The 13,541-nt window shown below is 46.4% G+C and overlaps 1 protein-coding gene across 1 annotated transcript in view; it reads right to left on the reverse strand.

Moving 5' to 3' along the window:
* Nucleotides 1-10,009, reverse strand: part of LARS2 (leucyl-tRNA synthetase 2) — a 102,510-nt gene extending 92,501 nt beyond the window's left edge. Inside the window, exons 1-2 of the mRNA XM_015561289.1 lie at nt 9,779-10,009; nt 3,207-3,460 (exon numbers count right to left, since the gene is read on the reverse strand). Of these exons, the coding sequence (XP_015416775.1) occupies nt 3,207-3,440 (234 nt within the window). The 5' untranslated portion in view covers nt 3,441-3,460; nt 9,779-10,009. The remainder of the gene's footprint in view (nt 1-3,206; nt 3,461-9,778) is intronic.
* Between the last annotated feature and the right edge of the window lie 3,532 nt (nt 10,010-13,541).

Below are 13,541 nucleotides of genomic sequence, written 5' to 3' on the forward strand. Positions count from 1 at the left end.
GTCAGGGCACATGCCATTTGTGGGCTCAATCCCCAGTGTGGGGTGTGCAGGAAGCAGCAGCCGGTCAATGATTCTCACTCATCTTTGATGTTTCTCTCTCTCTTCCTCTCAGAAATCAATAAAAAAAAAATATTTTTTTAAAAGATGACTAGGTCTGAATCCTGGCTCTGCCACAGGTGAGTTGTGCATCTGGACAAATTGCCAAACCTCCCTCTGAGCCTCGGTTTTCTTATCCCCAAGATGAGGATAATACCTTCCCTCAGGGTTATTTTGGGATTAAATGGGAAAATAAATGGAGAGATGGTGCCTGACACATCATAATATGCTCATTAAATGGAAGTTCTTGCCCTAACCGGTTTGGCTGAGTGGATAGATTGTCGGCCTGTGGACTGAAAGGTCCCAGGTTCGATTCCGGTCAAGGGCATGTACCTTGGTTGCGGGCACATCCCCAGTAGGGGGTATGCAGGAAGCAGCTGATCGATGTTTGTCTCTCACATCCCTCATCAATGTTTCTCTCTATCCCTCTCTCTTCCTCTCTGTACAAAATCAATAAAATGTATTTTTCTAAAAAATGGAAGTTCTTTTTAGGATGATGATAATTAGGATCATGATGGCAAAATATTCAACTTCTAGACAATCATTTGGGTGGGTTTCAACTGTACCTCACACTAGAGCAGTGATGGCAAACCTTTTAAGCTCAGCATGTCAGCATTTTGAAAAACCCTAACTTAACTCTGGTGCCGTGTCACATATAGAAATTTTTTGATACTTGCAACCATAGTAAAACAAAGACTTACATTTTTGATATTTATTTGATATATTTAAATGCCACTTAACAAAGAAAAATCAACCAAAAAAATGAGTTCGTGTGTCACCTCTAACACGCGTGTCATGGGTTCGCCATCACTGTACTAGAGTGAGGTCCATGATCAATGCTTCCGAACCCACCAGCATCCAGCAGTGTTTTCAGTTCCTGACAAGACGCACCACACATTTTTCTCCCCTTGTACCTTTCATTTACATAACACTTCAGTTTGTAAAATGTGTTCAGCCACATTTCCCCATTTGATTTTCAAAACAATTCTGTGAGATAAATAATGTGAGGATTGTGAGGATCAAGAAGGTTCATGATGTTGCCAAGTTCGTGCCAATTCTGGGGCAGAGCCAGTACTTTACTGCCAGGCTGCAGACCCTCACCAGGTGCTCGCTCCACTACAGTGCACCCCCCTCAAACCCGACAGAGTGCCAGGGCCCATCCACAATATCTCCAAAGCTATTTATCCAGTTATTGAAACACTAGAGGCTCAGTACACGAATTTGTGCACGGGTGGGGTCTGGTTGGGCAGATCAGGCTGGGCCGGCCAGGGGGAGGGGCCGTGGGCAGCTGGTCAGCGGACCCCGCCCCCTGATCAAACTCCCAGTCGAGGGGACAATTTGCATATTAGCCTTTTATTATATAGAATAATTTATTTTGATCCACTTAATTTTTTAAAAACCATATGCTTAAGAATGAGATGTCACAAAATCAGTAAGCTACAACTTTAAAATGTTTGAAAGTCACTAAATTATAATCTAAACCAAAAGCAAAAAAAATCGAAGTTTAAGCTACTTATTTAGAATTAAACTGCACCCTGCCCAGTCGGTGTGGCTCAGTGGTTGAGCATCAACCTATGAACCAGGAGATCACGGTTCGATTCCTGGTCAGGGCAGCACATGCCCAGGTTGCAGGCTCAATCCCCAGTAGCGGGCGTGCAGGAGGCAGCCGATCCATGATTCTCTCTCATCATTGATGTTTCTATCCCTCTCTCCCTCTCCTTTCCACTCTGAAATAAAAAAATGTATATTAAAAAAATTAATTAAACTGCTCCCTAAGGTTTATATCCAAAATATATTACGTTAGATTAGTCTGATCATGTTGCCAGGAAGGCTTTTCACTTCCTAATGAGTAAGAGTTAGGCTTGCATTGCACATTTACGCATTACATTCAAACTTTCCTTTTTGTCATTTCACTTGTTATATGCTATGCCTTTCTCAATGTCAGACTTTCTCACCTAAGGTAATGGCTAACGCATCCGAGCCTGGTACCCAGCAGGCTGGCCTCCCAGAGAAGCAGCCTCCAGCAGAGCACTCCACGGATACGGCTACAGCCAAGCACTTCAGACAATTAATTCAGGTAGAGTCTGAACTAGTGCATCCGTATCAGAAGCCAAGGGTCCGCTAATTCATACAGCTGCTAAGGCCAGGTGGGACCCCAGCCCCAGGTCATACCGGGGAAGGGCTGGTACCTCCCAAAGCATGACACTGAGGTGACAGAACAGGGTTGGAGGCCAAGGCTATGCCAGGGGAGGGGAACGTCCTTCTCAGAATATATAGCTTTAAAGTTCCTCAGCTGAGGGGCTCAGGTGCCACTTCTGGAGTCTGATATCTGACCCTGCCAGAACCCTGTGTGCTGCCCCACTCTGCAATGGACCAGGAAGAACCTAGCGCCTGCTATGGCTCCTGTCTTGATGGGTTTCCAGTAAATGCTGCTGCAGAATGCTGGTGTGGTGAGATCTGCATGCACTCGCATGCACACACACCACACTGAATCTCTTCTAAGCAGTAGCCTTGTCTCATTACATTTACCCTCGCATTTACCAGGGAGCAGTGGACACTGTTGCTATCACTGTCCACTTTAGATGAGAAAACTGAAGCACAGAGATTCAATCATGTAGTTCAAGGTCACATATATACAATAAAAGCCTAAGTGACTGTTACGGCAGGACGACTGGTTACTATGATGCGCACTGACCACCAGGGGACAGACACTCAATGCAGGAGCTGCCCCCTAGTGGTCAGTGCGCTCCTACCAGGGGAGCGCCGCTCAGCCAGAAGTAGGCTCACGGCTGGCGAGCGCAGTGGTGGTGGTGGGAGCCTCTCCCGCCTCCGCAGCAGCGCTAAGGAGCAGCGAGCCAAGCAGTAAAGAGCAGCAAGCAGGTGGATGGTAAGAAGCAAGGGGTCCCTGACTATGAGAGGGATGTCCACCGAGGGCTCCCGACTATGAGAGGGTACAAGCCGGGCTGAGGCACACCCCCCCCCCCAGTGCACAAATTTCATGCACTGGGCCTCTAGTACTTAATAAGTTGTTTGAACCGGGCAGTCTGACCTCAGAGTCCAAGCCCTTAACCCCTCTTCTCTACCCTTTCAAAGTCTCCCAGGATACTCACATCAGCTTCAGAAATTTTGGAGGCCTGTTCTTTTATTCGTGAATGCCACCATTTTTCAACGTCCTTTCTTGTCTGCAGCGTATACTCTTTCGTCCACTGGCCCGTGGCACTGTAAATTCCTCTGGAACATCCTGGAATGACTCTCTTTCCCCAACTGATGACATCCGGCCCACCATGTAGCTGCCTTTTCAGAAGAGAGACATAGAAACCCAGGCTCTGCCAAGCAGGAGCCATTCTTCAGAAGGTGGGAGGCCCTGGAAGAGGGGAGAAAGCACACTGGTGAGCCACCTGACCCCCTCCTGAGCCTGGCCTTCCACTCAGCACAGCCCAGGGCACCCTGCCCCCTCACAGGCTTTCCTCTTATTCTTCTGATGATTTCTCTCCCTGAAAAGAACACTTGAGCTAAGCACATTTTTTAAAAAAATATGCCTTTAATGATTTCAGAGAGAGGAAGGGAGAGGGAGAGGGAGAGGGAGATAGAAACATCAATGATGAGAGAATCATTGGTTGGCTGCCTCCTGCACACCCCCTACTGGTGATCGAGCCCAAAACACAGGCATGTGCCCTGACCAGGAATTGAACCGCCACCTCCTGGTTCATGGGTCAATGCTTAAGTACTGAGCCACACTGGCCAGGCTAAGCACAAACTTTTTAAAAAAATTAATTTATTTATTTTTAAGCACAAACTTTTTAATGGAAAATATAAAGGTGGTCAGTGCTCCCAAACACCAAAGATATAAACCCCGCCTAGGGACAAATGGAGAGCACTGCCTGGGCCAGCTCCTACCACAGCCTCACAGACTGCATGGGAGGCGGCGGAGCCCTCCCTCCCTTCTCTGTAGGCCAGCCCAGGGTCTGCCCAGCAGGCTTCACTTCCCATCATCCAGGATTCAGAAGAGCTCCAAGCATATCTTAGCTTGGCCTTAGGCTCAAATATCGGAAGGGATCTGAACACAGGTCTTCAAGGAAGACCAGAGACTCTGGGCGATTATAAGCATTTTTCAAATATACTATGAGTTCAAGATACTCGGTAGGCTAAACCAGGAAATAACCACTATTTAGAAGACTGCTTATTCACTTAGTTCTCCATTCATTTACCAAATCTGCACTGAGTGCCACAAGGTGCACACAGCTCTAGGCACTGGGGACACAGCTGTGAACAAACACAGAGTCCCTTCTGTCCAGCTGCGATTCAAAATTCAACTTAAACGTTTAAATCCTTTTCTCCAAAGTTGAATTCCAGAAATGAACTCATAAAAGATGTTTCATGTTTTATCACGATTCAAAAGGTTGAGGTGACAGTGCATCAGATATTTAAGATTTATGAATAAATAAACTTTCTCCCTCCTGGCATAACAGCATTTGAGAAGTGCTATAGTATTTTTCATAACAGATCTTTCAAAACCAGGAAGGAAGGAAGGAAGGAAGGAAGGAAGGAAGGAAGGAAAGAAGGGAGGGAGGAAGGAAGGAAGGGAAGGAGGGGAAGGAAAGGGAAGAGAGGAAGGAAAGAAGGAAGGAAGAAAGGAAGGACGGACGGACGAGAGGAAGGAAGGAAGGAAGGTAAGAAGGGAGGGAGGAAGGAAGGAAGGGAAGGAGGGGAAGGAAAGAGAAGAGAGGAAGGAAAGAAGGAAGGAAGAAAGGAAGGACGGACGGACGAGAGGAAGGAAGGAAGGAAGGTAAGAAGGGAGGGAGGAAGGAAGGAAGGGAAGGAGGGGAAGGAAAGAGAAGAGAGGAAGGAAAGAAGGAAGGAAGAAAGGAAGGACGGACGGACGAAAGGAAGGAAGGAAGGAAGGGCCTGACACTCTAAGCTGGTGTTCTTTGATTCTCTCAGAATGTTTCCATATCTACTAGGATTGGCCCCATTTCACAAAGGTACACGGACGTTGCCAACAGGGTTCATTACAGGCTTATAAAGGCAAATTTCACACTCACACAAAATGGCATCACAGTGTTGGCATTTTACAAGTTGGCCTGCCAAGGTTCCTGACATACCAGTTCTCACTGCATTTAACACATCTCGCTTCTTTGGGGGTGAAATCAGAAAAACAACAACTTCCTATCCATTGGGCTTGGCTATTTTAATGTGAGTAGATGTGGCTGTAGATATAATAGTGACCTATGTGAAATCAGATGAATATCAGCAATTCCATATGACCAACCTAATATATAGACACTTTGGGGGTTTTTTGGTTTTTTTTTATTGTTTAAAGTATTACACATAGTAGTACATATATCTCCTTTTTTTCTCCCCATTGACCTTCCCCCAGCCTCCCCTACCTCCGTCACATGACCTCATCCGCCCCTGCGCCCCCACCAGTGTCTTGTATCCATTGGCTGTGCTTATATGCAAGTATACAAGTCCTTCAGTTGATCTCTTTCCCCCGCTCCCCAACACTCCCCAGCCTTCCCGCTGTAATTTGACAGTCTGTTCGATGCTTTACTGCCTCTGTATCTATCTTTTTATTCATCAGGTAATATGTAGACACTTTGTACAACTAAGGCAATCGCATTGATTTTTAGGGGTTAGATGTCTACATAATTAGAACTACCTACAGGACTCATGGATTTTAGGTTCTCTTGCTAAGTCAGCATTTCCATATCTTTGCAAACCAAAAATGCCAGTTTAACAGAGGGCACAGGGAGATGCCTGCCATCTCTCTCCTAGACTGCATTCCCTAAGAACACAATGGACTATCCTCTCAAATAGAAACAATGGCACGGAGCAAATTATAAAAATACAAACTGACTCTAACTGTAGTCCCGCAAGCTTTTGATGTTAATGATGGTTAGCCACTGTGACAAATGAAACAGCAACGAATGCAAACAGCTCACCAATAGGAGCAATATGAAGGTCATTCTTCCACTTAAAAGTCTAATCCTGTCTCTACAACTCACTTATCCTATGAACCAAATTACAAACAATGCATTTACAAACAAGCTTTCTAAAAACATTTACATAATTCCTGGTTCACCAATAACCTTTCCTTTACACAAACTGATAGACTAGAGAATCCTGAAACTGATCTAGGTATTTATAAGAACTTAAAGTTCATAAAGAAAAAAGAACAAGTAGATTACAAAGTGACAGATTTTTCAAGGAATGGTGGAAAAATTCAAATTAGATCACTACTTCAAACATAAACCACAGTAAATCCCATATAAATTAAAGAATTTTTTAAGTACCATAAAACAAGACAAAAACATAAAGGGTAGGGAAAATATAGGGTTACAGTTGTTTGTATGGAAAATAATACAATAATTAATAAATAATAAAAATAAACTGAGTCACATACTCACAACTGTAAACCTACCTTTGCCCCACACTGTGGATGAGTACTAAGTAATTCTTTGCAAGGTGCAGGATGTTCTGTCCAGAGAATAAAACAATGAAAAATATTAAAAATCTCTCTTAAAATATAAAACATCTGTATATCAAAAACACCACTGACAAAAGAAAGCAAAAAATAAGCTGAGAAATAACTGCAATCGAAAAGCTTATCCTAATCTATAGAGTTCACATATGAGAAGAGAAATATTAAAAACCTAATTTTAAAAATGAGTAGAGGGAAAAAGGGAAGAGTAAAACCAAATGGCTAATAAATATATGAAAAAGATCAACTTTACAATGAATCAAAAATGCAAATTAAAACAACAATGAAATATTTTGCTTATGAGGTTGGCAAAAACCTGTTAAACCAAAAGAAATGTGCGTGGGCAGTGCCCGGACCGACCGTGTTTCGACAGAACAGACAAGGGGACAACCCTTCTTCCAGCCTCAGGCCACCCTCCTGCATCTTATCCAGTCAACCACCTTCAGAACCACCTCCGGGACCAGCCAACACCCTGGTTGTTTCCTACCTTATCTCCTTATTGCTGAACAACCATGAGCTCCCAGATTCATCAGAATTATTCCACCGAGGTGGAGGCTGCAGCCAACGCCTGGCCCACCCGCATCTGCGGGCCTCCGCACCCACCTCTCTCTGGGCTTCTAGTGCCACCACTAGGATGTGGCCCTCCAGGGCGTGGGCTGCTTCTTTCTTGAGTTGGAGAAGCGCAAGGGCTCCCAGCGCCTCCTAAAGACGCAAAACCAGCGCGGGGGCCGCATGCTCTTCCAGGACGTGCTGAAGCCTCCCAAGAGGAGAGGGCAAAACTCAGGACACCATGGAAGCCGCCCTGGCCTGGAGAGGAACTGAACCAGGCCTTTGTGGAGCTGCAGGCCCTGGGTTCTACCCACACAGACCCCCATCTCTGTGACTTCCTGGAGAACCACTGCCGGGGTGAGGAGGTGAAACTCATCAAGGAGATGGGCGACACCTGACTAACACCAGCAGGATGGCCGGCCCCCAGGCTGGGCTGGGCGAGTATCTCTTTGAAAGGCTCACCCTCACGTATGAAAGGCTCACCCTCCAGCACCACTAGGAACCTTTGGAGCCCAGAGGCCTTTGAGAGGCCCTTCTGCATCCCCTGGTGTCTGGCTTTTACCAGAGCCTCTTATCAAAACTACTCGCCATTCTTTTAACCACCCTGAAGCCCTCTCCCATGCACTCTTTGAAAGGCTCACCCTCGCTTTTTGCAGAAAAAAAAGAAATATGCGTGGCTCAGTGGTTGAGCATTGACCTATGAACCAGAAGACCATAGTTCAATTCCCAGTCAGGGCACATACCTGGGTTGTGGGCTCGATCCCCAGTGTAACACCAGCAGGATGGCCGGCCCCCAGGCTGGGCTGGGCGAGTATCTCTTTGAAAGGCTCACCCTCAAGCACCACTAGGAACCTTTGGAGCCCAGAGGCCTTTGAGAGGCCCTTCTGCATCCCCTGGTGTCTGGCTTTTACCTGAGCCTCTTATCAAAACTACTCGCCATTCTTTTAACCACCCTGAAGCCCTCTCCCATGCACTGGACCAAATGAAACAATAAGCTTTTTGCAGAAAAAAAAGAAATATGCGTGGCTCAGTGGTTGAGCATTGACCTATGAACCAGAAGACCATAGTTCAATTCCCAGTCAGGGCACATACCTGGGTTGTGGGCTCGATCCCCAGTGTGGGGCGTACAGGAGGCAGCTGATCAATGATTCTCCCTCTCTCCCTCTCCCTTCCTCTCTGAAATCAATAAATGTGCATTTGTATACAGTGCTGGTGGGTATGTAAATTGATTCTACCTCTCTGGGGAGCAATACGGGAAAATGTGTCAAGACTCTAAGAAAAGTTGAGACCTTTTGCGTTACAGGTAGAGGGTCCTCAAGACTCACCATATAGTATACTCAGGGCTTTGATTTCTTTTTTTTAATACTTTGGTTCTCTTCTTTTTTGTAATGTATTTTTATTGATTTCAGAGAGAAAGGAAGAGGGAGAAAGAGATAGAAACATCAAGATGAGAGAGAATCATTAATCGGCTGCCTCCTGCACACCCCACACTGGGGAATGAACCTGCAACCCTGCAACCCTGACCTGGAATCGAAATTGGTTCATAGTTCGATGCTCAACCACTGAGCCACACCAGCTGAGCAGGGCTATGATTTCTTATAGAACTTTCTGGAGCTCGGCCAAGTTCCCTTCCTCTATTTCCCAGGCCCTGCTCTCTGCCACTCACCCCCAAAGCCCCAATGGGCACTGCCTCTTCCTGACCAGGAGCAGCCGTTTTATTAGAGGACTATGCCCATGGGTTAAGTGTGAAAGGTGTGGCTGTGGGTTGCATTTATGATCAGCATGGCACCTTTCTTCCTCATCTCTGTCTTACCCAGCTCTTTACCCAGATGTCTGGAATCTTGTCTCTTCTTCCACCATATTCCGTGATCCTCCCAGCCTCACTTGGGGCTTAAGGTTCAGTTTAATGAGAATGGTGGAGGGAATGGCATGTTCCCATGGAGGGAGGGCCTGGGAACTGGCCCCAAATGGACAATCGTTTATGGACAGAGAAACCTAGAAGAAGACAGGCAAAGCAACAGAACACATAGGAGAAGCGTGTGAAGGCACTTCGGTGCACCCAAAAGAAGGTGTGTGAGAATGTACCTGGGGAAATGAGCCTTAATGGACCAAGTTTGGAGACCAAATAAAAATACTACCTCTCATAAGGTGATCTGAGCTTCTGCAACTACTAACTTGTATGACCCCAGGCAACTTATGTCGTGTCTGGAACCTCAGCTTCTCCTTAAGATGAGGGGTTAGACCCAATGATCGCTGAGGCCCTTCGAGCCCTGACATGCTGTGGCAATGACAAGTGGGCCAGAGAGGCACTGAGTCCAAACCCCCAGCCCAGGGGGCGCAGATGCAGGGCCAGCGGGCAGGGAGCGGCGGGAGAGGAACTGGAGTACAGACCTACGTGCACACGTGCGCTTTCCAGGGGAAGGGCCCAGAGCTGTCGGCGGGTCTGTTGCTCCAAGAGCCTGAACACCCCGGTCTCCGAGACTTTCCCAGCGGATGTCGGGGACTTTTCCAGTTCGGAAATGGCTCGGCTCCGGGACCACCTAACCCAGTCTGCACCTTCCCCTCCTGCTCCCAGCAGATCAGAACCTCCGGGTCCAGGGGGAGGAGATCGGGCCTCGCCTCTTGTCCCGCTGGCCCCGCTCAGGGGTTTACCTGCTTACAGGTTCTGGGGTTCTGCGGCTCCTTATGCCTCGGTTCCCACCTCAGGCGAACACTGCCCGCCCGGTCCCCATGGGCGCCGCCATATTGGCAGAACAACAACTTTATCGATAGCGGCCGCCAGAGTCACAGACAGGCGGGGGCGGAGCCGGGTTGGCGCAGCGCGGCCTTCTCTCCGACTTCGCAGCCCGTGGGGCGGGGCTGTCCGCGCGGCCGCCCCAGGCTCTGCTCCTCAGCCCCAGGGGGCGCCCCCCCACCCTAAGCCCCGCCCCCAGCATTAGGCCCCGCCCCTCCGCCAAAGGCTCCGCCCCACGTTCCTAGGGACCGCCCCAAGCCCCTGTCTGATTGGCTGCCTCCTGCACACCCCACACTGGGGACTGAACCCGAAACCCTGCAATCTGGGCATGTACCCTGACCTGGAATGGAACCTGGTTTATAGGTCGACGCTCAACCACTGCGCCACACCAGCAGGGCGGGGGTCAATTTTTTTTTTTTTTATCTTTAGTGTTGAAAGTATTACATATGTTCCCTTTTTCCCCCATTGACCTCTCCCACCCACACAGGGGTCAAATTCTTAACAAATGCAGCAGACCTATGAGGGCCATCCGTTTAGTGGCCCCAGAATAAACGGGATGGTATAAAGACTTATATTTAGTAAAACAAAGTAAAACAAAGACTTATATTTTTGATATTTATTTTATATATTTAAATGCCATTTAACAAAGAAAAATCAACCAAAAAAATGAGTTCGTGTGTCACCTCTGACACATGTGTCATAGGTTCGCCATCACTGGTAAGAATGTGAGAATTATAAAGGATCTTGAGAGCACTCTAGTCCAGCCTGCTCATTTTACAGATGAATAAACTGAGGCCCAACGGAGCTGACTGTCCAGCTCAGGGGTGAGGAACCTCTTTTCTGCCACGGGCCATGTGGATATTTATACCATTCGAGGACCATACAGAATTATCAACTTAAAAAATTAGCCTGCTATATTTGGTCAAACATTTAATTAACTCACCCCTAATGCCTTGGCAGGGCCAGACCAGTTGGTTCCGCAGGCCTTGTACAGCCCTTGGTCCAGACGACCCCCCAACCCTGGTATAGCTCAAGTTCACAGCAGGTTAGTAAAAGGTTTGTTATTCAAACAGAGTCTCTTAGCCTACTAGAATAGTACCTTTCCAAAAATGCAGAGTGGAAGATCATTAGGAGCTTTAAAAAACTTCTAGTCCAATACTCTCACTTCAAAGGTGAGGACCCTGAGTCCCAGAGATTGGATACAGCTTGCTAAGGTCACATAGATGCTAATTTAAACTGATACCATGGAAACACGCACTCTCACTTTAACAGGCTAGTTAATCTTCCAGCATGTCATGCAGCATCCATGTATAAGTAAAGGGCCCCTTCTCTAACTTCCCTCAAATACTAATTTCTAAGTAGCCTCTATCCTTATTTTGGTTCGAAGTCGCCTTTCTCTTATAAATTAAAACATTGACATTTCTGGGAGATTATTTCAAATGGAATTTTTTAAAAAGTCACTTGCTTTACTGGAAAGTTGCTATTTTTACATCAAAGAAGACTGCAGCCTGAAAGTAAATCCCTTTCCTCTTAAAGAGCTTACTGCAAAGACACATTACTAAATGAAAGAGACAAATTGCCAGGCTGTGTAAGAAGTTATCCCATTTTTTATTTTTAAAAGGAAAGGAAATAAAAGCAATACATCTGTTAGTGTCATCATAGAAAGAAATCTAGAAAAATATGTCCCAAACCAGCGGTCGCCAACTAGTGGTCCGTGGACCACGGGTGGTCTGTGAGGTCCGCAAGGTTGGCATCTGCTGTCCCAAACTACTTCCTGTGAGAATTCTAGGGACAGTGGGGTCCTAGGGGTCCTTTTTTCTCTCTTTATGATAGGTTTCGGTGTCCCTTTTGCTATTAGCTTGTGTGGTAGGCTGAGTAATGGCCCCAAAGATATATAGGTTCGAATCCCTGGAAGCTTATATGGCAAAAGAGACTTTGCAGATGTGATTAAGTGAAGAATCTTAATGAGGTGGGGAAATTTGAAACAGAAGAGGAGGCAGTGTGACCACTTTAACAAATGTCATGGATGATTTTTCATTAAGAGTTCTTGCTGACCTGGAAGTTAAGCCTAGCACTGATGGGCCAAAAGACTCAGGATGATCTTGGCATGTAACCCCCAGAGGCCAATCCCCAAGAAATCGGGAGTAGAGGCCCTTCTAAAAGTTGCCACAAAGCAATCTTGGCCTTGAGTGGCCTGGAGTAATATCAGTATTTTCCTAAGAACCTGATATTAAAAAGTACTCATTTGGGGCACCCCTTCCTGCATACAAACTTTGCTGGAAGTGACCTCTTCTGTTGACTTTTAATACATTTTTGTGTTCTCCCCCCCCCCCAAAATGACTTTACAGTTCCTGAGTGTACATGGAAAAAAAAACCATTTGGAGTGACTTACAGGACAATTAATCTTGGACACAAAGACGGACCTTGGGATTAAGCCTTTAATCTGTTCATTATAGGGAAGAAAAAAAATCCTTCCCATTGTTGCAAATCCTCTTAGGCCTTGTGATGGCTTCTGGGAAAAGATAATCCTACTTGAAGAAATGCTGAGGGTATAAAACAATTTTGAGTTACATCTGACCTGAAGAAGGCAGAATTCGTTATTGCTGGTCTGAAAGAGGGCTCTAGGTAACACGTGTTTACTTGCAAATCCATGAAATGTATCTTGTTCATCCTTTGGCGGTACCTGCCGTTTTAATACATAAACGTTAATAAGATCCTATAGCTCCTACATGTCTGCCATTAACTTGGCATTTCATCCAACCACCTTTGACATCTCTTGTCTTCTTGTAGAGTTAATTAGCCCTTGACCTTATGTGCATGATATCATCTCTTTCCAAGTAGAGTGTAAATTAATTAAGTCACTCATGATGCTCCTCTGATCCTGGATGAGCACTGTCGTTTTATATACAGGGACAGACAGTCGTGTGTCACTCCCCAAATCTAGTTTAGTGTTTTCTAGCCCACATTCTATAGCAGACAGAGAGCATTGGCCTTCATTTCCTACTCTGCTCAATGTGAGAGGGGTAGGGCCTGTGTACGGAAAGAATTTACCAAGTGCCGGGCACGTGGAGAGGGCTTAGGAACTGGTGGGGCCACAGCAATGATAACAAGAATGTCACTGCCCCCTCGATATCCTGCAGTGGCTAGGATTTGTCAACGCATCCTTCACCTGGCAGTGGCTTCCCAGTGACTGACGACAAATACACCCCAAGAAAAGAGGATGGCGTCAAACACATGTGTACTTCTCCTACCAGTCACGTTTCAGAACAATCAGGATCTGTGTTTGAGGAACAGCCTGGAGTCCCTTCTTTCTCTTTTCCCTCTTTTCCCTCCCTCCACAGTCCCTGTAGTCTTTATGACCCTCCAGGTCCCTCCCACCTTCCCCCATAAAGGTTCTAAATCTATCAGACAAGCCAGCCTTTCTCTTCCTAATTGATTGCCTTTCCTAGCAGAACTTCACATTCTCTTGGCGAATGATCTTCTCACCCTTCCCATCCAGGTATAAGATGAGAAGATTAAAGGAGGAGAAGGGACTGGAAATTCTGGCTGGCCAAACTTATAACAACAGCAAAATCACCATCACGCTCACCATTGTCATCACCTAAATTCTGTACCTGGAGCCCAGCAGGAAAGGAGGGAGGGAGGGGGAAGGAAGAAAAAGCAGCTGATCTGGGTTCAAGA

This window comes from Myotis davidii, unplaced genomic scaffold (genome assembly GCF_000327345.1).
Source record: "Myotis davidii unplaced genomic scaffold, ASM32734v1 scaffold395, whole genome shotgun sequence".
NCBI lineage: Eukaryota > Metazoa > Chordata > Mammalia > Chiroptera > Vespertilionidae > Myotis > Myotis davidii.